Source organism: Protopterus annectens, chromosome 7.part0 (assembly GCF_019279795.1).
Source record: "Protopterus annectens isolate FY-2018-M chromosome 7.part0, PAN1.0, whole genome shotgun sequence".
Lineage (NCBI taxonomy): Eukaryota > Metazoa > Chordata > Ceratodontiformes > Protopteridae > Protopterus > Protopterus annectens.
In genome coordinates, this window is record NC_056739.1 from 1544409385 (window position 1) to 1544433034 (window position 23650).

At 42.3% G+C, this 23650-nt stretch overlaps 1 protein-coding gene across 3 annotated transcripts in view; it reads left to right on the forward strand.

The window, feature by feature from the left end:
• Positions 1 to 23650, forward strand: part of RAB43 (RAB43, member RAS oncogene family) — a 298241-nt gene that overhangs the window by 158949 nt on the left and 115642 nt on the right. For all 3 annotated transcript variants that reach the window (XM_044078090.1, XM_044078091.1, XM_044078092.1), the window contains one exon: positions 9437 to 9620. In XM_044078090.1, the coding sequence (XP_043934025.1) occupies positions 9437 to 9620 (184 nt within the window). The remainder of the gene's footprint in view (positions 1 to 9436; positions 9621 to 23650) is intronic.

Below are 23650 nucleotides of genomic sequence, written 5' to 3' on the forward strand. Positions count from 1 at the left end.
CTCCGACTACGCATTTAGCCAAAAAACACAAGGAAAAGGACCGACACTCGCGGCCCGCGGTTTCGGCTGAAACCAAGGTTAGGCCTACCGCGAGTGTCTCGGTTTCGGCTGAAACCGAGGCCTCGGTTCTTCCTTCTGCCGAAATCTTACCTCCGACAACCGAGGCCAGCGAGGCCCCGGCCGAGTCGGCTACAGAAATCCCTACCGAAGAAGCAAGCGCATGTGAATTGTCCGACACCATTCCTTTGGACATTTCCACTCCTGCACGTGGGGCAGCTAGGCCCCCTGCTTCTATGTCTATTAAGGCTTTCTCCAGGGCTAAAGCAGCTAAAATTACTAAAGCTTTACCTGTAAAATCAACCTCACACAGACCTTCCTCAAGTACCCAGATTCTCAGTCTTGCTGAGGACCTTATTTCTCTGATTAGGTGTTCCCAACCTCACCCAGACAGGGCCTCCCAACCTCCTCCTGACAAAAGGCCCAGGACTGAACCCCCTGAACCTCTCTCCTCTGACTACTCCTCGGATGGATCTGATTTGTCAGACCATCACGAAGGGCCATACTCACCTTATGAGGACTCTGATGCAGAAGACTCTATCCCTTCTGCTTCCCCTCCAGAGGAATTTTCCTTTGGGGAAACTTTACACTCTATGAGGGAACACTTTCAATGGCAGGGTCAGGATTTTTCTGATTCTAGAAAAAGACTTAGGACTTTCTTACACTTGCCACAGCATAGGCCTTTAGCCATACCACCTGTGCTAACTGTAGTTGATGATGCATATAATGATGTCAGCTCTGCCCCTGATTCACTTCCTCCGGCCCCTGCCAAACCTGACAGATACTACAGGGTTCCGGATTCCCACTTCCACTTGTATAGGATTCCCACTTCCACTTGTATAAGGCCCATGCTGCAGACCCAGAAACTATTTCTCAGGGCCCGAAAGGTGTTGCAGCTGCCACTGCCAAAAACCCACTACCCTCTGAAAGGGAGTCAAGAGCATTAGAGAGATGGGGAAAAAAGGTTTATACATCTGCTACTCTATCTGCCAGGGCTTTAAACTGTCAATTCCATATGATACAGTACCAGGAATATTTGTTAGCCAAGCTGAATAAAAAGCTTTCTTCTCCTGAACCCTTAGACCGTAAGACCCTTCAGGATTTGGTACACAACTCACAGCAGGTCAGTAATCATTTTTTTAAAATGTGGCTATGATGCACTGGAAGCTTCATTTAGATCAGCTATGACTGGAGCAGTAATTCGTAGACATGCCTGGCTAAAAGAACAATCCTTGCCGGACCATGTTAAGGCTAAACTCCTAGATGCTCCAATGGAGAAACAAAGCTTATTTGGCTCCCCTGCACAGGAGATTCTAAAGAAAGTGGAAGAAAAAGCAAAATCTGTGCAAACAGTTAAGGATTTTCTGCAGGTCCAACCTCCGAGGTTCAGCAGAAACTGGCCTTCAAAGAATTGGTCCTTTCCAGACAACTCCAAAGCACAGAGGGGCAGGAATAGACGCCCAAGAGGCAGAGGTCAATCAAAAGGTGCCTACAGGGGTCACCAGTGGCAACCTGCCAACCAGAGGAGTACTGCCACAGCTGCAACTACATCCACTTCCACAGGACAAACACAATGACTTGACTCTGACTCCGCCTACAAGGGAACAACTGGAAGCACCCTTGGGCAGAAAATTGGCTTTATTCTCAAACAACTGGCATTGCATTACAAAAGACAAATGGGCATTGCAAACAATAGACAGAGGATACAGGTTTCATTTCCACACTTTACCAAGAAGGAGCGGAATGCCAAACCTTCCACCAAACCAGAAGCCAGAGGCTTTAAGACAAATCAACAATTTACTTCAGATGAAAGCAATAGAAAGGGTACCATCTACGGAACAGGGCCAAGGGTTTTACTCCAGACTATTCCTTGTACCAAGAAAAGAAACCCAATGGAGGCCTATTCTCGACTTGTCCGCACTAAACACATATCTCATTGTGCCAAAATTCAAAATGCTGACCCTACAGCAACTTCTTCCCATGTTGGGCAAGGAGTCTTGGCTGGTGACTCTAGATCTCAAGGAGGCATACCTGCACGTCCCTATACGACCAGATTGCAGAAGATACCTCAGATTTCTTGCAGGATCAGAGCATTGTCAATTCTCAGCATTGCCATTTGGCTTATCTACTGTGCCCAGAGTATTCATGAAATGCCTGGCATCAGTAATTGCATATTGCAGGCTTCAGGGAATTCAAATCTACCCATACCTGGACGACTGCCTAATACAAGCAAAGAACAGGACAAGACTTACAAAGGATTTGGCCTATGTCATACACCTGTTACAGGCCTTGGGATACACAGTCAACATCCAGAAGTCAAGACTAGTGCCATCCCAAAGGATAACCTTTTTGGGTGCGGATCTGGACACAATAACTCAGATGGCTTTTCTCACAGAAGAAAAACAAAAGCAACTACCAGTCTACTTCATGGCTTTGACAAGACAAACTCAGCTCACTGCAAGGAAAGTCCTGCAGGCCCTGGGTTACATGGCATCTTGCATAATCTTGATGCCACATGCCAGGCTGCATATGAGGAAATTACAATGGTACCTAAGGAATGTATGGTCTCAACACAGGCACAGTCTAGAAACAATGATTCCAATCATTCCATGCCTGAAAAAGGAATTCCTGTGGTGGGCTCAGGCATGCCAGTCCAACAGAGGGTTGCCTTTCACCAAACCACATCCAAGGCAGACCATCACCACAGACGCCTCAGACCGAGGATGGGGAGCACACATGGAAGACAAGTGCATCCAAGGCCTATGGACTCAAGATCAGCTGAATTTGCACATAAACCTAAAGGAGATGCTGGCAGTGAAACATGCAATCGAGGCATTCAAATCATTCCTCCAGCAAGGTCATCTGCTAAGGACAGACAATACCACAGTCATGTGGTATATAAACAAACAGGGAGGCACGCATTCCTACCCTCTATGCCGGATGGCAATGGATCTGTGGAACCTAGCCCTGGATCTCAACATCCAACTGCAGGCCAAATTCATACCAGGAAAAGAGAATTCACTAGCAGACAGCTTAAGCAGAACTACCACGGATGCTCACGAATGGATGCTGCATCCAGACATCTTCAAAATCATAACAAACAAATGGGGAATGCCAGAGATAGACCTGTTCGCCTCCCCACTCAACAACCAACTAAAGAAATTCTGCTCAAGAGTATACCACCCACAAGCCTGGAAGGTGGACTCCCTCTCTTTCAACTGGAATGCCCTAGCAGTGTATGCGTTTCCACCACTTCCATTGATGTACAGAGTACTACTGAAGATCAGAGAGGAACAGCCAAATGTGATACTGATAGCTCCAGACTAGCCAAGGCAGCACTGGTATCCGCTGCTGAGAAGCATGTCTCGGACGAACTCATGGCCTCTACCCCTATGGCCTCTACTTCTAACGCAGAACAACTTCAAGATACTGCATCCAAACTTGAAAACACTGCAGCTGACTGCTTGGAAAATTGTCTAAAACGAAACCAAACTGTCTTATCTCAAAGGGTCAAGGACATAATCCTGGAGGCTCGTAGACCCTCCACAAGGAAGACATACTCAGCTAAATGGAAGAGATTCCTCATTTGGAGCGCTTCAAAGGGTGCAAATGTCACACTGGCAAACCTAGCACACATCCTAGAATACTTAGCAGAACTTTTCCACAATGGCCTGTCATATTCTTCCATTACTCAGCAATTTCAGCAGAATACAACATGGATCCTCCTATCTTCTCTCACCCTCTCCTCAGACAATTTTTAAGTGGGATCAAAAATGTAAAACCCCCAAGAAAACCCCCTCTTCCTGCATGGGATCTCAATTTTGTGCTGGAAAAATTAACACTACCTCCTTTTGAACCAGCAGCATCAGCAGACTTACAGTTCTTATCTTGGAAAACTGCTTTCCTTCTAGCAATCACTTCAGCAAGAAGAGTACCGAGTTACAGGCGCTAATGGCAGTGCAGCCTTTCCTTATTTTTCACCAGGATAGAGTGTCTCTGAGCTATTCATTTGCCTACGTTCTTCCCTAACCCACAGAACAGGGGGGAAAAACTACTACACACCTTGGATGTACACAGACAACTACGCTACTATCTGGACAGAACTAAAACCAGCAGAAAAACTGACCAACTTCTGGTAGCATATGCAGCTGGAGTGCAAGGAAAAGCAATTTCCAAACAGACAATCTCTAAATGGATAGGAAATTGCATTCGTTTCTGCTACTCTTTTCATGGAAAGACAGCTCCTGAAAATATCAGGCCTCACTCAACAAGAGCCACAGCCACCACTACAGATTTCCTACGAGGGGTGGCTACCAAAGACATTTTAGAAGCTGCTACTTGGAGCTCCGTGCATACATTTGCCAAGCATTACAATCTACCTTTATACTCCAGATCCCGAGCAGGTTTTGCAACTGCAGTTTTACAGGGGATCATAACTACACCATCCTTATCTTAGTACCTCCTCCCCCAGTTTGGCTATGGTATTCTACCCATATGTTATGACTGCAGATGCATCCTTGAAGGACATAGTACAGTTTTGTACCTACCATAAATGTAGATGTCCGATAGGTATGCATCTGCAGTCAGGATTACCCACCCTTCCCTCTGTGGTATTCCTAGGGTGCTTACCCTCTTTCAGCTAGCTGGGGGAATCTATTATGGTGTATTTGTTTGTATGTATGTATATATATATATATATATATATATATATATATATATATATATATATATATATATATATTGTTTTACTCTGTTTGGAATTTTCAATTTTTATCCAAATTTAGCCTTCCTAGAGGGCACCTGGCATCTGGGGCAAGAAACACTGAGGAAAATGGTGTCGGCTGATGCCTTTATACCCCAGCAGCTGTGACGTCGGGGAAGATGCGACATCAGCCGAGGCCAGACCCAGACTTTGGAATCCGGCCGACCGAAGGGCTGCCTGAGGCAGGACAACCCATATGTTATGACTGCAGATGCATACCTATCGGACATCTACATTTATGGTAGGTACAAAACTGTACTTTGTGTTCATAGGTGTTTGTTAGGCTAACGACCACAAGAGCATTTTTAAACCTAGCCATGCATCCCAAATCTCTGACAATTTCTGATACCCTTGATAAGTGTAAGCATGGGCCTGGGAGATCAAACCATTTGCAGGTTACCTGTGTCTATTAGAGACATAAGTGCCAAACCAGAGATGAATTTCCCGTTTCACATCCAATTGTCCAAGTTGCACTTGAATTAGGTTAAGGAGCAACTCTGCTTCACATGGATGGGGAGCCTGTTCCATAGATGGGGTAGTCTCTGGGATATGTACTTATCTCTCCAGCAGGTCCTATTTCTATCACAGGCAAGGTTTAAGTCTTTAGAACGGGTAATTATGATGCTGTTCATTTTGTGGATATGCAGGAGGTTCATTAGAGTGGGGTCTGACAATGTCCTGTATACTAGGCATAGATCTCCCCTCAGACACCTACAGGAGACAGAATACAGGGATAGGGCCTTGAGGCAGTCTGCAGAGGATATATTACTTGCACCCTGTATTCTTTAAGTGAGGAACTTCTGTGGACATTCCAGTTGTTGGATGTGCCTGGTTAGGTACATACTAACAGGGCACTGTACTCAATGATAGGTCTGATGAATGCCGAATACAGTGGAACAATGGCTTCCTTGGGTTTAGATGCCATACCATTGTTTATAAGTTGCGCAACATAGAATGATTTCCTCACCACTGTAGACACATGATGATCAGAGGCTAGATTACTATCTGTGTGTGTGTCCCTACGACCCTGACTACTGGGTCAACTCTAAGGGGTGTGTTGTCAATATGATAGTTACCAGGGATGGATGAGTTCCAAAAGGATACTATTATGCATTTCTTGGCATTTAGTTTTAGTCCATGACTCTAACACCAGTTGTTTGTCTGTGTCAGCCTGTCCTGGAGAACATTTGTGTCAGTGTGAGATTCAGTGACAGCTCCTAATTTGCAGTCACTTCCAAGTTTAGTCAGCCAGAGACCACTGACATTGGCCTTGACATCTGAGAAGTAAATGCCAAAAAGGAGCGGTCCAAAGACTGATGCCTGAGGGCACAAAATATCGGGAACAAAGGAAAAGGGGATTAATGATATTGTTGAGGAGCTCCAGTTGTGATAGAAAAGGAAAAATAGACAGTAGTGGCAGGTTTGTGTTAGTAAGGGGTTATTGGCAAGGGGGGAGGACTACATAACAATAGATGCTCTAATAGATCACTGTTGCAGTAACCATACCTTCCCTCCAGCCCCCTGTTTTTGGTTGTTTATTGTGTTGCCAGGGTGTATATGTATATACCTTTGTGTATATAGTTTCCTTTTTTGCTGATGTTTCCACCATTTTTCTCTCGGGGCTGTTGTCTCCCTTTTGGGGAAAAGAAAGCTCTGAGCTTTTTCCTGCTCTACTGTCCTTTATATGGAGCTCCTCTTGAGTTCCTGACAGTGTTTGTGGAGTTGCTTTAGCTTTAAAAAACTGACCAGTAGCAGTGGGGGTAAGACCCATATACCTTAGTCTACCGCAGCATTGACCTGTTAGAACATCTACTGTTATAGTAAGTTTACTTACACAACTATACTTTCTCTAGCCACTATCCAAAGAGCCTGTTCCCTTACAAAATTTATACACCAGTCAAAAAAGTCTGACTCTACCTTTGTTTGAGCCTGCTGCTTCTTGCAATCTGAAATTTGTTTCTAGGAAGACTGTTTTTCTTGATGGCTATCTGCCAGAAAAATTTATAATCTTTAGGCTCTGACTGTACATCTTCCATGTCTAGTGTTCCATAAAGACAGATTGTTTTTGAAGACATATTTATCCATTATACAAAGGTGGCAACAGTAGCAAATTAGAATCAGGCAGTTAATCTTCAAATATTCTTTCCAAATTACAGTAACCATGGAGAATAACCATTGCACTGCATGGATGTTCATAAGCAGCTCAAATGTTGTAATGGTAGAACAAAAGTAATCAGAAAAGATTTGTCCTCTTGTCTTATTTGTTCTATTTAGCCAAGAGTTTGGGTTGCAAAATATCTAAGTTAAGTCAACCAGAATGTCTTTACAAAATGCATTAAAGTCTATTATGAAAAATATAATAGAACCTTAATGACTGAGCTTAGAGCTCATTCGGTCAGGCTTTCTTTAAGAATTTATCATTTTGGTATTTGTGCAGTAGCTATATGGACATCACTGAATACCTTTGCAGAAGACTATAAGCCACATTATCTCTATACCTAGGTCATCCTTTGGTGCCACTTTTACTTTGGGTATCTTTTCATAAGGATCCACCCAAATGAAAGACTTAAGAACTGGTTCTTAAGGTAATCATGATATTACAGATTTGGGTGTTCCATCATCATCATCCACATTCTGCCATCCCTCAGCTTGAATGTGGTGGGTCTTGCCTGTTTTGAGTGGTTGTCTGTATGCTGTGTTATTAATTAAGGCTCCCATCTTCTTTAGTCTTACAAGATGTAGGGGAAAAGGTTCTTCATCAAGGAACATTATCTGTAAATGAAACAGGCTTCATTAGCCTAGAAAAAGTTCACATAGCTAGGCTGACTGTGTTTTATTGGTTTTAGTCATGAAGGTCAGAATGACAACTACCAATGTACATCTGCCACAATTTCCATTTCTTCCAAAATTAAACACAGAATGATATAGGCAAAGAAAAGGATGAAAAACATAAGCATGGACAGGATAAGGTATGTTCTTCTGATATTTCTCCTTGTCTGCCAAAAGCAGAACATGAAGGATTCTGTGATATTTCTCCTTGTCTGCCAAAAGCAGAACATGAAGGATTCCACTTCTTTCACTGTTACATCTCCCATTATACCTGAGCTTCCTATAATTGTTCTGCAAGATGCTTCCTCTAGTTTAACCAGGACAGAAAGTATGTGTTTGCTGTCGGATGCTGAAATCAGGAAGACCTTGTGCTTCAGACCACCATCTACTAGCTTTATCAGAGCATTCCATAGCCATTCTGTTATGGTTTAGTACAAGATAATATTGAGAGCTTTTATGAAAATTTCACAGGAAATGGATTATAATTCTTCCTCCTCTGGTACTATGGTTGACAAAATCACTTCTTCCCTACCTTCATTTTTATCTTTTTCACTCAGGTTCATTACCAGTGTGTAGATAACATTGAGACTGGTCACAACCTTTTAAGAAACTAACACTTTTCATCAGTCACAACCCCCTTTGAAAACAACATTACATCCACATTGTTGAAAATCTACAAATTAAAAACAATTTTACTGAAACACAGATTCATTGTAACTACCAAAGACACATGACTGCACAGATAATTATTAACATAGTATTTCTTACAGAAGACAAAGCCCATCACACCCTTTACAGGGTAAAACGCCCCATGCACACTTAACATTTTGCATAATCCCAAACATCTCCGTAATCCTAATCCTTAGAGTTAACATCAAACAGGAAACCACCTCCTAAAAGTTCTGACTTCTGCAAATAGTATAGAAAGGCATTCAGCCAGCCGCACTGTCATTCAGTGTGACATTCAACCAATATCTTTCTGTTAAATTGTCCACAGTCAACTTTCATACTCCTCCATTTTGCATACGTCTTGTCTGGTTTTCTGTATTGTCTTGACAAGTATAAATGTCAGTTTTATGATGGATGTTTTTTATTTTTCTCTTTTTCTGCCCACTTCCAGGTTTACTTTTTATATATGCCTTCCTAGGTTTCTGATACTGAGTGTAGTAAAACTTAACAATACATATTAAGAAAATTAAATTTGATATCTATAAATTGTTGCTGTAACTTGATGTGATTAATGAGGCCTCAGTAGTATCTAAGGAAACATCTTACTACTATGAAAAAAAATTATAAAAAAAGTAAAATATTGACCCATTAGGTAACAAGCACAGCCATAAACTATCATATAAGCAATGAGGTAGAGGTGAGGAGGTCCAGGATATAATGGTCTTCATGCCACTAGTCTCTTTCCTTAGGGATGCCACTAGTCTTTTTCCTTAGGGATGAAATTATTCTGTGAATACAGTACTGCTGGGTCCTTAAACCTGGAAGTAGTGAACAATGGACATTACATGGGTGAGATTAAACTAAAAAGATGAATGAAAACAATATGCTTCATGTCTTAAATGTCTGTTTTAGGGCTGGCTTGATGGAAATGATTTCACAAGTAATATGTCTACATTAAGAGTAACTGAAGAATTAATGACTTTTGTGTATGAAACATTAACCTTGATATAACTGAGCATTTAATTTTTAAGTCTCTGTAGAAGTTGTTAATTCTTTTTAGGTTACACATCATAGCTAAATAAACTTTACATCTCATCCTAATTTCTGTATTTTTTGCAGTTACAGATCTGGGACACAGCAGGGCAGGAAAGGTTTCGGACCATCACACAGAGCTACTACAGAAGTGCCAATGGTGCCATTATTGCATATGACATCACAAAGAGGTCATCTTTTGAGTCTGTGCCACGCTGGATTGATGATGTTAAGAAATATGCTGGTTCTAACATTGTAAAGTTATTAATTGGTAAGATTTCCGATAGAATAAAAATAGAAGTGAAAGTCTGCAACATAGCTACACACCAAATAATCCTATGTTGTTTATTTAAAATGCTGTTTTTTCCATTCCACTGGAGTTTACATTGAGGGGTTCCCCCTGCAGTGGATGGAACACTTGGGTACATTTTTCTTGTGCATTTTCATGGGACTCTTAAAACATTTTACTCCTATGTTCAAGGAATGCATGGCTCCTTTGGCCAGTGTATAGCATCCGTGTTCTAAGGTTAAGGGATGTAATCCCCATATCTTTTTAGCCACTGGAGTCCTGTAGCCATTCACTAATATACATCACTGGAAAATCTCTGTTTTTAATATCTAAAAAGTGCAGACTTTTGAAACTTTATTGGGTTACCAGATCAAAAGGAGCACCACCTTTTTGCCTGAAGCCAGGATATATTATTGCAGGCCCTTAGTAATACCAGTAATTCTGTCCATTGATTTATCTGCATTGAAGAGAGAAGCTGGAGGAGACCTGAGCTTTACTATGACATCTAATATTTAGTAAAAAAAATGGTAAAGAGTCCTTTTCTTATGGCCAACCAGTCGGGAATTATTCATCTAAAGGTCGCCAACAGAAACATGCAAGGTGGAAGGTGAGAAACATGAAGCCTAGATCTGTGGCTAGGCTTGACCACACTTTAAAGTGCCCCATTCACACGGTAGCCTTCAGTTCATTGTGTACTGGTCATCATCCTCTGGCAAAAAGATTATCATGTCACTTCTCATCTATAAATGGGCAAAGTCTAATGGAAAGGTGGCCTGTTACCCCTTTTGGGAGTGAGACCTTGGGTATGACCAGTGCATACCCCTCTTAATCTTCTTTCATGAACAAGCTAATGGGATCCTCAAAGGAGTGAGGAAGAAGCCCATGAGTCCCCTGAACAGGTTTCTGGGATGCAAATCTAGGTTGGGAGATCCTATCCCCTTATCTTCCCCCAAGTGCTTAGTTGCTAATTGGCGAAGGTTGAAAGAGGTAATGTGTGTCCTCCTTCATTTTTTTGACCCTTCAGTTTCCCCATTCCATCTTCAGTTCACTTCACTAGTTCATAAGTCTCTCACAATTCTTGATCTTGTTAGATATCAGTAGAATAGCTTGATGTTCATCGTGTTTCACTGCTGCAGTCGTTACACTTGGGTTATCCTGCCATCAGGCGGTCCTGCAGTCGGCCAGAGTTCCAAAGTCTTGGTCCGGCGTCGGTTGCTGTCACTTCTTCCCTGATGTCAGTGCACCAGGGGTATATAAGATGCAGCCAACGCCATTTTCTTCAGTCTTTCTTGCCGCGCGGTGCCCGAAGCAAAAGCAGTTCGCAAGTGCCGGTCGGCCGTCTCCTGAGATTTTGAATTCGAATTTCAGAACCGAAGTCTTCAATAAAGCTAAGTACCCCGTTGGGGAAACTTTTTCTTGCCTCAGACCGATGTCAGTAAAAGTTAATAATTGTATTTCTTGTGGGAAGCAAATACCTCATAAGGATTTTCATTCTTACTGTATTCCATGCCTAGGCCCAGACTACGACGTCACTAGTTGTCGGTTTTGCGCTAGATTTAACAAGCCCACTATTAAACGTCTGTTTGACTTTGCTCGCCATTACTTTGGCCGAAGGTTCAATTATACCATGCCGTCGGAACAACCGATGACCGGAACACACAAAAACGCAAAGACAAGGATAAGGACAGGCATCCGAGGTCCAAAACTGACGATGAAGCCTCTTGTAGGCCAGTCGCCGGTTCTCAGTGAGGTGCTTTTGCAGCCCCTGACACCCGCTACCTCAGAGCCACAGGCCGCCTCCGACTCCAACGTGGAGATGTCTAGGCCTCTGGAAACTGAAGGTATTGGGCCTACGGAAACTAACCCCTCAGATGGGTCTGGAGCCGCTGAGGGTGTTTTCATACTTTCACAGCTTACCATCAAAACAACAACCAAGTCTAAAACTCCATTAAAGACAAAGAAGCAAGTACAGCATTCACCTGGACAGGCCTCCATGCCTAAAAAACAGATGCTCAAAATGGCCGAAGACTTAATTACTCTGATCAGGGGTTCCCATCCCCCTCCTGATAAAAGGCCTAGGCAGGATACAGACTATGATTCCTCTGACCAGGTTTCCATTTCTTCTGATTCCTCTTCAGACCAGTGATACTCTTTACCCCCCTATGAGGACTCTGATGCTGAAGAATCAATCCCTTCAGCCTCTCCTCCTGAGGATTACTCTTTTGGGGAAACTTTACATACCATGAGGGAGCATTTCCACTGGGAGGGCCAGGATTATTCAGAATCCAAGAAAAGGCTCAGAGACTTTCTTTTATTGCCTCAGCACAGGCCCCTTGCTATTCCGCCAGTGTTGGATATTGTGGATGATGTGTTCTCTGAATCCAGTTTAAATCCTGATTCTTTGCCCCCTGCTCCAGTCAAGCTAGACAGGTACTACAGAGTCCCTGACTCTCACAAATTTCTTTATAAAAACCCTGTTGCTGACCCAGAAACTTTTTCCCAGGGTCCCAAAGGGGTAAAGGCTTCCACAGCTAAAAATCCAGTTCCCTCTGACAGGGATTCTAGAGCATTAGACAGATGGGGGAAGAACGTTTACACTTCTGCAACTTTAGCAGTAAGAGCTTTAAATTGCCAGTTTCACATGCTTAAATACCAACAATACTTAATGTCTCTGTTAAAACAGAAAATGCTTACAAGTTCAGAACATCCTGACTATAAGGAAATGCAGGATTTATTGCATGCAGCTGAACAAGTGGGAAAACATACTCTGCAATGTAGTTTTGATTCATTAGAGGCTTCTTGTAGAGCAGCAGTTACAGGATCTGTGATTTGAAGGCATGCTTGGTTAAAAGTACAAGGTTTATCTGAATATGTTAAGGCAAAATTATTGGATGCTCCTTTACAGAAGGATATTTTATTTGGTGTTAAGGCAGAAGAGGTATTAAAGAAAATGGAGAATAATGCAAAATCTATGAAAACAGTGAAGGATTTCTTACAGGTGCAGCCACCTCGATTTAGCAGAAATTGGCCTTCAAAAAATTGGTCCTTTCCAGTGTCGGACAGACCACAAAGAGGCAGATGCAGACGCCCAAGAGGCAGATCTCAGCCCCAAGGCTCTTACAGACCACGACAGTGGGGTGACAAGTCACAACCTTATAGGAAACAGTCCCAATGACTCCCCCCTTCAAATGCCAAGCACTTACCTTTTGGCAGCTCCCTTAGGGGGAAAACTAGCACTTTTTTCACAAAATTGGCATATCATCACCCAAGACAAATGGGTTCTGAATATTGTGTCTCAATGTTACAGGTTCCACTTTCACACTCTACCAAGGCCAAAAGGAATGCCAGACCTGCCACAAAATCAATGGGCAGAGGCACAAAAACAAATTACAGCCCTCATGGACATGTGAGCTATTCAAAAAGTGCCACAACAGGAACATGGACAAGGATTTTACTCAAGACTTTTCCTGGTCCCCAGAAAGGACAAAGCTTGGAGACCCATACTGGACCTTTCTACTCTAAATACTTACCTGGATGTTCCGAAATTCAAAATGTTGACGCTACAGCAGCTTCTTCCCATGCTGGGCAAGAAGGCTTGGCTTGTTACTTTGGACTTCAAAGAGGCATACCTGCATGTCCCTATCAGACAAAATTGCAGAAGATACCTCAGATTCATAGCTGGCTCAATGCATTACCAATTCTCTGCACTGCCCTTTGGCTTATCTACTGCGCCCAGGGTCTTCACAAAATGCCTGGCACCAGTAATTGCATTTTGCAGACAAAAAGGAATTCAAATATATCCATACTTGGACGACTGCGTTATTCAAGCAGAGAGCAAGGACATTCTTCTAAAGTATCTGGCATTTGTAAAAAGTTTGCTAATTTGCCTAGGGTACACAGTAAACGAAAAGGCAACAAAAACCTAACTCCCTGCAAGAAAAATTCTGCAGGCCTTGGGGTTCATGGCATCCTGCATACTACTAATACCATATGCCAGACTGCATATGAGGAAATTACAATGGTACCTAAAAAGTGTTTGGACTCAACACTGTCACAGTTTGGAAACAGTAATACCACTTATTCCCTGCCTACAACAGGAGTTTCGATGGTGGCCACAGGCATGTCACCACCACAAGGGACAGCCTTTCACTCTACCCACAGCCAGGCAGACACTAACAACAGATGCTTCGGATTACCCTGGGGAGGACACATGGCAGGAAAATGTATTCAGGGCAAGTGGGCCCCAGACCAAATGCATCTTCACATCAATCAAAAAGAGATGCTAGTTGTACAAAATGCCCTAACAGCTTTCAAGGACCTTCTGCATCCAGGACAACTATTACTAAAGACAGACAACACCACAGTTATGTGGTGCATAAACAAGCAAGGGGGCACTCATTCTTATCCCCTCTGCAGACAAGCCATGACCTTGTGGAACACAGCTCTAACCTATCAAGTTCATCTGCAAGCACAGTTCCTGCCAGGAAAGAAAAATACTCTGGCGGACGACTTAAGCAGAAACATCATGGATCCTCACGAGTGGAAATTAAATCCACAAGTATTCAGCATGATAACACAAAAATGGGGGAGCCCAGACATAGATCTTTTTGCCTCCCCAATGAATTGCCAACTACAGAAATTCTGCACAAGGACTTACCACACACAAGCATGGAAAGTGGATGCTCTCTCGTTCAGCTGGAAAAGCCTAAAAGTTTATGCCTTCCCACCACTGCCTCTACTTTCAAAGGTACTCCTAAAAGCCAGACGAGAAGCCGAAAATTATCTTGATTGCCCCAGACTGGCCATGCCAACACTGGTACCCAATCTTAAAGAACTTAGCTCAAGGCCCACCATGGAGTTTACCTCAAATTCCTCATTTTCTGACTCAACAAAACAATCAGATCCTGCACAGCCAGCTCAAAAAACCTTAAACCAGGCTGCATGGCAAATTCCTTAGTCAAGCAGACAACACCTCTCTCTAAAGCTGTTATGGATGTCATTTTGGAGGCCAGGAGGCCTAGCACCAGGAAATCCTATTCAGAAAAGTGGAAGAGATTCTGTGCCTGGAACCAGGCTCAAAGCTTTGACCCTCTTGTCCCAAATATTCCTCAGATATTACAATACTTAACTGAGATGCTGGACAAAGGCCTATCCTTTTCATCCATTAAGATCCACGCCTCTGCCATCTCAGCTCATTACAACACAGATCCTCCTATTTTCTCTCATCCATTGCTAAAACAGTACCTCAGAGGGGCTAAAAATATAAGACCGCCCCGGAGAGCACCAACACCAACTTGGGACCTCAATTTTGTCTTGGAATAACTAACTTTACCTCCTTTTGAGCCAGCCAATTCAGCAAAAATAAAATATGTGTCATGGAAAACTGCTCTGCTTCTGGCAATAACCTCAGCACAAAGAGTCTCAGAGTTACAGGCACTAATGGCAGTGGAGCCTTTCATCATTTTTCACCAAGACAGGGTTTCTTTAAGAACAAACCCTTCATTTATGCCAAAGGTGGTATCTAGTGTGGCTCTTAACCAAACTATCCACTTGCCGACTTTTTATCCAAATCCCCAGAATAAAGGGGAGAGACTTCTGCATTCATTGGACATATGCAGGCAGTTACATTTCTACCTGGACAAAACAAAAGCTTTCAGGAAAACTGAGCAATTGTTTGTAGCATATGCTGCAGGATCACAGGGAAAGGCTATTACACACAGCATGGGAAAACTGTACCTATCAATATTAGGCCACATTCCACCAGGGCAACAGCCACTTCAACTGCTTACCTTAGAGGAGTACCTACCAAAGATATCTTGGAAGCTGCAACTTGGAGTTCGGTGCACACCTTTACCAAACATTATCACTTGTCTCTTTATTCTAAATCCAGAGCTGGCTTTGCCACTGCAGTGCTGCAGGACCTCATAGCCACCCCAAATCCTCTATAGAACCAGCCACCCTACCTCAACTTTGGGATTCAACCCAAGTGTAATGACTGCAGCAGTGAAACACGATGAACATAGTACAGTTTTGCACCTACCATAAATGTAGATGTTCAAGTATATTCACTGCTGCAGTCCAGATTACCCTCCCGCCATCCCCTTTTTCTTAGCTGGGACTTATCTATACCTTTCTACCCTATACTACCTATGTGGTGTATTTGCTGGTAACTGAAGGTTTTGGTTTTACTTTTTATGTATGTTTTATTTGCCTACCTATTTGGAGGCACCTGACATCTGGGGCAAGAAAAACTGAAGAAAATGGTGTCGGCTGCATCTTATATACCCCTGGCGCACTGACGTCAGGGAAGAAGCAACAGCAACCGACGCCAGACCAAGACTTTGGAACTCTGGCTGACTGCAGGACAACCCAAGTGTAGTGACTGCAGCAGTGAATACACTCGAACATCTACATTTATGGTAGGTAGAAAACTGTACTTTTTTGTCATTGCATTATAATTATTTTGCATTCTAATGCGTCTGCCCTTACTTTGGGAAACATTTTCTGTTTAAATACATCCCCCAAAAAAGGTAACCAGTTAAGTATTCTTCTGGCAGAACAGATTCCCCCAAACAATTAGGAAAAAAAAAAAAAAACATCTAAAGTGTTTGTTCTACCTAGAGGAAGAAAGTGGTATAAATTTATGTGGGCACTGTCCAACAATAATACCGAAACAGTTAAGAAGAAATCATAAAACTTCTGTTGGACACCAGAAGTTGTTTGAGTCAGACTATTTCCTTTTCTACTTAGTATGGTGATCACAGAGTTAGTATATATAAGTCTGGGGTTGGGGTGCAAAAGACAGCTTTAGGAGAACAGTGATGCTTAGCATTTGCTGCTTTCCTACATTTTCCTACAATTTCATACTTATTTTTTTTCATAATTCTGGGACTCACAATTATGAATTGTCTGTAGTTTACGTCCAGCATAGGTTCCACAGACCAGTACATTTTACTGTTTTCCCACAGGAAAAGGAAGCCAAAGCCTTGAACAGGTATAACAAAAGTGTATTTCTGTGTCATGGTTGGGCTTAGAGACCTCAACTTTATATTTCATCTGCCCTCATTTTTAGGCAGGATGAGCCCATTGACCTCCCAGTTATAGATAAGGGCCACAAATTTAAATGTTAATTAATTGGCTGAAGAAGCTGTGTGTCATGCAGTACACTTTCTTACAGAGTGCTTATATAGACTAAACTCATCAGAGATTAGACCACATCTCATTTTCTATGATGTTTACTCAACATCCTGGCATATACCCATAAACATAACTTGATGTCAGAGTGGAGATGTACATCTGTACAAGCAAAGAACTGCAGTGCTTAGTCCTCTGGTTTCGTCCTCTGTTGGAGTGCCTTCTGACTGGGGTCTGCATGTCATTTCCTGTATCTTTGAATTTTCAAAGGATTCTATTTTTTTCCATATCCCAAAAGTGCACCACTGGTGAACTGGCATTCCCCAGAGTTGCCTATAAGTGTGAGCTCTGTGTGTGAGTGAGAGAGTGTGTGTGTGTGTCTATGTGAGAAGTTCTTACTTTGAAAATTTAAGCCTTAGATACTAGCTAGAAGCATGAGAAAAGGCATTATCCCGCATTTATTAATTTTTTTACAATCTGTCCTAAAAAGGCATTTTGTAAAGCTGTGTAAAAGTGAAAAACGAATGTTCAGAAGCATGTACATTTTGCTGAACAGAAGTAAGAAAATTAGCTGTTTTATAGTGCTAATAAAATGAATACAGTTGACATAGTGGAGTATGAAAATGCATCACTGGCAGTGAGACGAGTTCAAGTCAAATTACTGGCAAGAAATGCTGAGTGTAGTGTTTTGTCTGAAGATACTTTTAAAGCAGCAACACACTTTATTGATCATAATGATGAATGCATAGCAGAAAGTGTGAACATATTTAAAAAAGAATATGCTTAACAACAGTATGCATGTCATAGTACACCAACACCACAAGAGCCCCTTTTTTCGCACTTGAGATTTAGGATACCAAGCAGTTCATCTCTTCAGTAGTCCATTGACACATCAGCTTATATTACTGTGATATCACGTAATCCATTTTTAATTTTAACTCATTTCTTAATACAACTATCCATCTCCTGTCCTCTTTTAGCCTGAACTTATGCTACTGTATACTATCACTGGTAGATTTCCAAACAGGAGGTAAGGAAAACTGTTCACTCCCACATTATATCTTAATTCCTCTAGCAACCTCAGCAAAAAAGGCACAACACGATCATCCACATATAAGCAGATTTATTATATCCTCTTAGTAACCTATTTCCTTATCATATTCTCTCAGTTTACACTGCACTAGTGTCTATTTAGTGTCATGTAACTGATCTACTCCCACAACTGTATAACATAATTCTGCAGAATTTCTCTGCATGCCACTGTTACTAGCTTAATCTTGGAATTTTAAAATCTAGCCCATTTATATCACAAAGCATAACACTAGTAAGCATTGGCCTTTATGTCCATCTCACTCTACAGTTATGGCCCAGTATTTCACATCTGATGAATATCAAGAACAGCGTACTACTGAGTGGCCAGGTGGCTCAGTGGAGTAAAGCTTTTACTGTGATAAAGACAACCTGTGTTCAGTTGGTGTGGGCAGTCAGCATCAGCTGTCCCATCCAGGAGAGAGGCAGCTTAGACTCACTGCAATATAGCAGTGTTAAGAGTCTAGCAAGTATGTTTACCTCTTATTCAAAAGTTGCACATACTCCAAGACCTCCAAAGCAGAAATGCAAGCAACCTCCACCCCCAACACAACCCAAATGACACATAGCCCACATACTCAGTGTCCCACTCAACCATAGCCCATAAGGCATAACAACGTACCCAAAACTCTAGTCATAGGTGACTCTATAGTCAGGCACACTGATGTTCCACTCACCAGGCTAAACAAGGAGAAAGATACTGTCAGCTGCCTGTCAGGTGCCAGAATCCGCCACATAACGCACGCACTCAGGTCACTCCACAAGTACAAAATATGACTTTATCATTGTCCATGTTGGTGTGAATGACCTGAGACATACCTCCCTGGACTACATGAAACGAGACATGGAGGAGCTCTCTGATCATGTAGCCCAGGCAGGTATGACCCTAGCCCTGAGTAGCATCCTGCCATCACCCAGAATGATACCACAGTACAAGAACAAAATGATTGACTTCAACAATTGGCTAAGCTTCTGGTGTCAGTCTAAGGGAATCCAGTATCTGTCTGTCTGGGATGACATGATCGACAGACCACAGTGCTTTGCCAGAGATGGCCTGCACCTGTCGCCCTTGGGATTCCAGATACTGCCAAAGGCTCTTGCCACCCCTATAGTGCCTTTTTAGGCAAGGTTCAAATGACAAATTCACCACCATAACCGGTACAAGCAAGCAAAATCTGAGGGTAATGCTACTCAATGCTAGAAGTCAAAACCTCAAAATGCACTCACTCGAGGCATTCCTTAAAATGGAGAACGTCGACATCTGTGCAGTGACAGAGACCTGGTTCAAAGCTCTAGAGAGCACCCCTGCATTACCAGGCTGTAATTCATACCACATCTTTCGGCCACCTAACCAGATCGAAACACTAAAGGTGGAGGAATGTCCATATTCATTAAGAATATCCACACCTCCAAGATAGTTGATCAGCATAATGCATCCAGGATTATCCAAGTTCAGCTAACTCTGGGCAAGACCGCAATCCATATTGTAGCTTGCTACAGACCCCCCACCATGCCCCAGGATTCCCACTCCTCTTTTCTTGATGAACTGGAAAATATTAGGGTACAACCCAACACCCTAATAATGGGTGATTTCAACTACCCCACCATTAACTGGGAAAACTACTCATGTACCAACTCTTTTGCTCAACGTTTTCTGGAATTCATCAATTCCAACGCCTTGGATCAGCTTATCCCCACCCCCACTAGGGGCAGCAATATCCTAGACCTGGTCATCACCAACATGGGCGACCGGTGTTCCACACCAGAGGTCACTTCCTCGTTGGTCAGATCCAACCACAAGCTAATCACCCTAGACATCCACATCCCACCCCCCACCCCCCATTAGGAAAACAATCGTAAAAAATTTCTCCAAAGCCAACTTCACACTTCTAAAGACAAACGTGGCAAACTTCACGACACCCATGCAGATGGACAGTAGAGGTACAACTGCTGAATCCTACACAAATGCACTTTATAAGCACTTACACGAGTGCATGGATCATGCTATCCCTAACAGAACCAAGATGCCTTCCTCCAAAAAAAGGAAGCCAATCTGGTGGTCTTCTGCCATAAATAAACTCTACAACAGAAGGAAACTGCTGCAAAAAAAAGTAAAATCACATGATTGGAGAAACTCCCTGATCAGCCTCAGTAAGAAGTTGAGATCCCTCATAAAATCCTCCAAAGCTAGTTATGAAAACAAAATCGCCACTGGTTCTAAAGGCAACCACAAAGCATTCTATAGCTATGTCAAGAATCTCAATGGCAACATTCAGATCTGCTCTGAGTTACAGCACAATGGCACTAAATATACAGAACCAACTGATATTGCCAACATCCTGGCAGATAGGTTCAGTGCTAACTGTACCCCCCTCTCACCCCCTAAAGGGCCCATCTCTATACCGGAAGAATGCAAAGTTCCTATAATCACGGCTGCACAGGTAAAAACCTCACTCTCTCCAAAGCCAAGAACACAGCATCCCTGAGACCTGACAACATCCCAGGCTGCCTTCTACACAAACTACAGAACGAACTGGCACCCCACCTAAGTACCATGTTCAGTCATAGCCTCACATCAGGCTTTGTGCCAATTGAATGGCGCACCACGACAGTTATCCAACTCCACAAAGGGGGAGCCACAACAGACCCCGGGAACTACTGCCCCATTAGCCTGACAAGCCTGGTCTACAAGGCCATGGAACGTATCATCATGAAACTCATAAACAAAGACATTGGAGATCTCTAAACTCTGGACCCCACACAGTTCGGGTTTGTAAAAGGCAGATCATGTCTCCTAAACCTGATAGACTTCTTTGAAGCAGTCACCAAAGCCATAGGTGAGGGTAAGGTGGTTCACACAGCCTATCTAGATATCGCCAAGGCATTCAACACCATCCCCCACTCTGGAATTATAGATAAACTCACTAAACTGGGTATAAATCCCTACGTCACAAGATGGGTTACCATCTGGCTTACTGACAGAATCCACACTGTGAAAGTAGCAGCCTCCAAATCAGATGTCAGACCAGTGACAAGTGGAGTACCACTGGGTTCAGTCCTGGGTCCTCTCCTGTTTGGTATCTAGTTCTCTGAAGTACAGGCTAACACAGAAGGTCTTTGGCTAACTAGTTTTGCAGATGACTGCAAACCAGGAGCCATTATCGAAGCTCCTAACGATGTGGACATCCTACAATAGGGTCTCACTGAGACAGATGCCTGGTGTCAAAGCCATGGCCTCAAGCTCAATGCCAAAAAGTGCATTGTCATCCCCTTTGGTAAAAACTCTGTACCCATGAACTACCACATAGGCTGTAGTCTACTTAACACTGAAAGTGTGATGAGACCTTGGGACACAGGTGGACAGTAGTCTCTCCTTTGATAATCACATCGCCACAGTGGTCGGAAATCCTTCTACGTGGCACTCCTCATCACAAAAGGTTTCTCATCCAGAAAAAAAAGAGGTCATTGTTCCCCTCTACTCATCACTCATTAGACCCATTAAAGAGTACAGCACTCCTTTTGGTATGTACCTCACAAGACATCTACAACTGGAAAGGCCGCAGAAATACCTCACAAAGAGGATTACTGGCCTCAAACAGATGCCCTACGCAGACCGTCCCAAAAAACTCCAGTTTTACTCCGTCGCATATCGCCTACTCAAAGACGATCTCTGCCTAACATACAAAACTATGTAACACCCAGAGCTGTTGGACATGCTCCACTTAAAGAAATCCCAGTCCCTCCGAGCTACACGCCCTAGGGACCTAAACCTTGTCACCACAATAAACAGAACATGCTGGAGGGATAGATTCCTGTCCCAGAGACTTCCCATACTCTGGAACAGACTACCTATCTATGTCGAACAGAGCTCCACTCTTCAAGAAAAATCTTGATGATTGGATGGGTAATAGGAAATTCACCCCTGGGATCACTTCTGTGGCTCTGCTTGATAGGGGCAAAGGAAAATTAATTTTCTTAGGTGGCGAAAGCCAGGATACCTTTTTGGCTAGGCTTGTATAGACCCTAGGGCCAATAGCCTAGTACCTACCTATGAACCTATGTGCACACACCTGCTGACTTATCTTTATTATGGAGCTTGCAAAGTCTGTCTTATGGAGGTAGTGGGAGTTAGGATACACTCCTCAGCAATATGATGTTGCACCAGCATCTTTGTTATCCTTACCAGCACTGGACATAAAATAGGCTTGAGCCCAGGGGAGGTTAAGGCAGTTCCAGTAGGCCTAATGGATGAGGAGAGAAGCTGATGGCAGCTGATGGTCAGCTTTGAGGAAGGGGGTTGAACAGAGAGTTGAACTTGTGCTGCGCTGGACCTTGGCCACAAATATCCTAGATGTACACCTCTTACTTCTTATGATTTATTTCAGTGTAGTTTTCAGTCTTCATATAACAGTGATCCCAAATGACCGAAAACCGCAGGTGTGAGGTAATGCCAGTATGTTATATTCTTCCCATTCCAAGCTAATGTTAAGATAATATAACTCTGTGAATAATTTTAATCTATTAATAATTCATGTAACCGTTTGACATATTATGCCATTCTTATAAACCTTTAGAGTAGCAGAATATTTGGAAGAAAAACAGTTAATAGCTGTGTAACCACTGTTTTATAACTTTTATGATGATGTTTTCAATCTTAAACTCTTATTCTCTTCTTAAAGTTTTATTATCAACAAATGCAGAGCCATAACCTTGCAAACAGTGGTTTATAGCAAGGTACTTATAGCCTGTGACACCCTACCATTTTAACTATTAACAGAGCTTTTAATTTCCTTACCCTTTTAAAGCAATTTTAGTAAAATGTTGTATAGACCAGGAATTCAGACAGTGTTCAGTGTGTATTATTCAAAAACTAAACTGTCATATATTCAAGAGTTTAATTCTAGTTTACCATGCAATTCAAATTATTTTACTAAATGCATACTCAAAACAGAGCACAGGCCCAGTACTGTACTAATGTAGTACAATTTTTATAGGTTCATAGATTAGTGAAAACCAAATGAAACAGTACTAAACTGAGAAACCACAAAGCGAGCTGACATCACAGGAACAAGAATAAAATTTAATGTTGAGCGCTTTCGTCACAAATTAGAGTTGACTTCCTCAGAAAAAAACAGAGCATCTCCCCTCAGCTCCTTAAATACTCATTACAAAGACATCATTAACAGATGTGTGTTGAACACCATTTACATTTAAAGATACAGACTCCCTTTTTCTTACATACAAAACTAAAAGTCATGTTACACTACTTATGATATCTAATCATGTTAAAAACTTAAAGCCTACGATGTTAACATAAGTTATACGAAATAATAAAATATTCTAATAATAATATTGTAATAATAAAAGTTAACAAATTACATAAAAAAAAGTTTGCTTTTAGTTTCAAAAAACTAGTCAGTAACACCATGTCATTCAGTCCTGGATTACTGTTGGCATTAACCCTCAATTGCCAGTTCTTTATATTCAAGTAAATATTCTATAGGGCCTCCTCTCTCATCCACCATAAGTTGTTCAAGTACTGTGAATTTAATTTGAAATTGTGACCTGGGTGGGTATTGACATGTTTGGCCAGTGAATTTTTTAAATTCACTTTCCTAATGTCATATAAATGCTGGTAAATAGGTGTTCGAAAAGCATTTTTGATTTTGCCTATGTAAAAACATGCACACGTCTGACAAATACCAGCATATATGACATTCTTACTACTACAGTTGTACTTATGTAGTAGTTTCACCCATCCATAACCTTTAAGGAATACACTATCACCT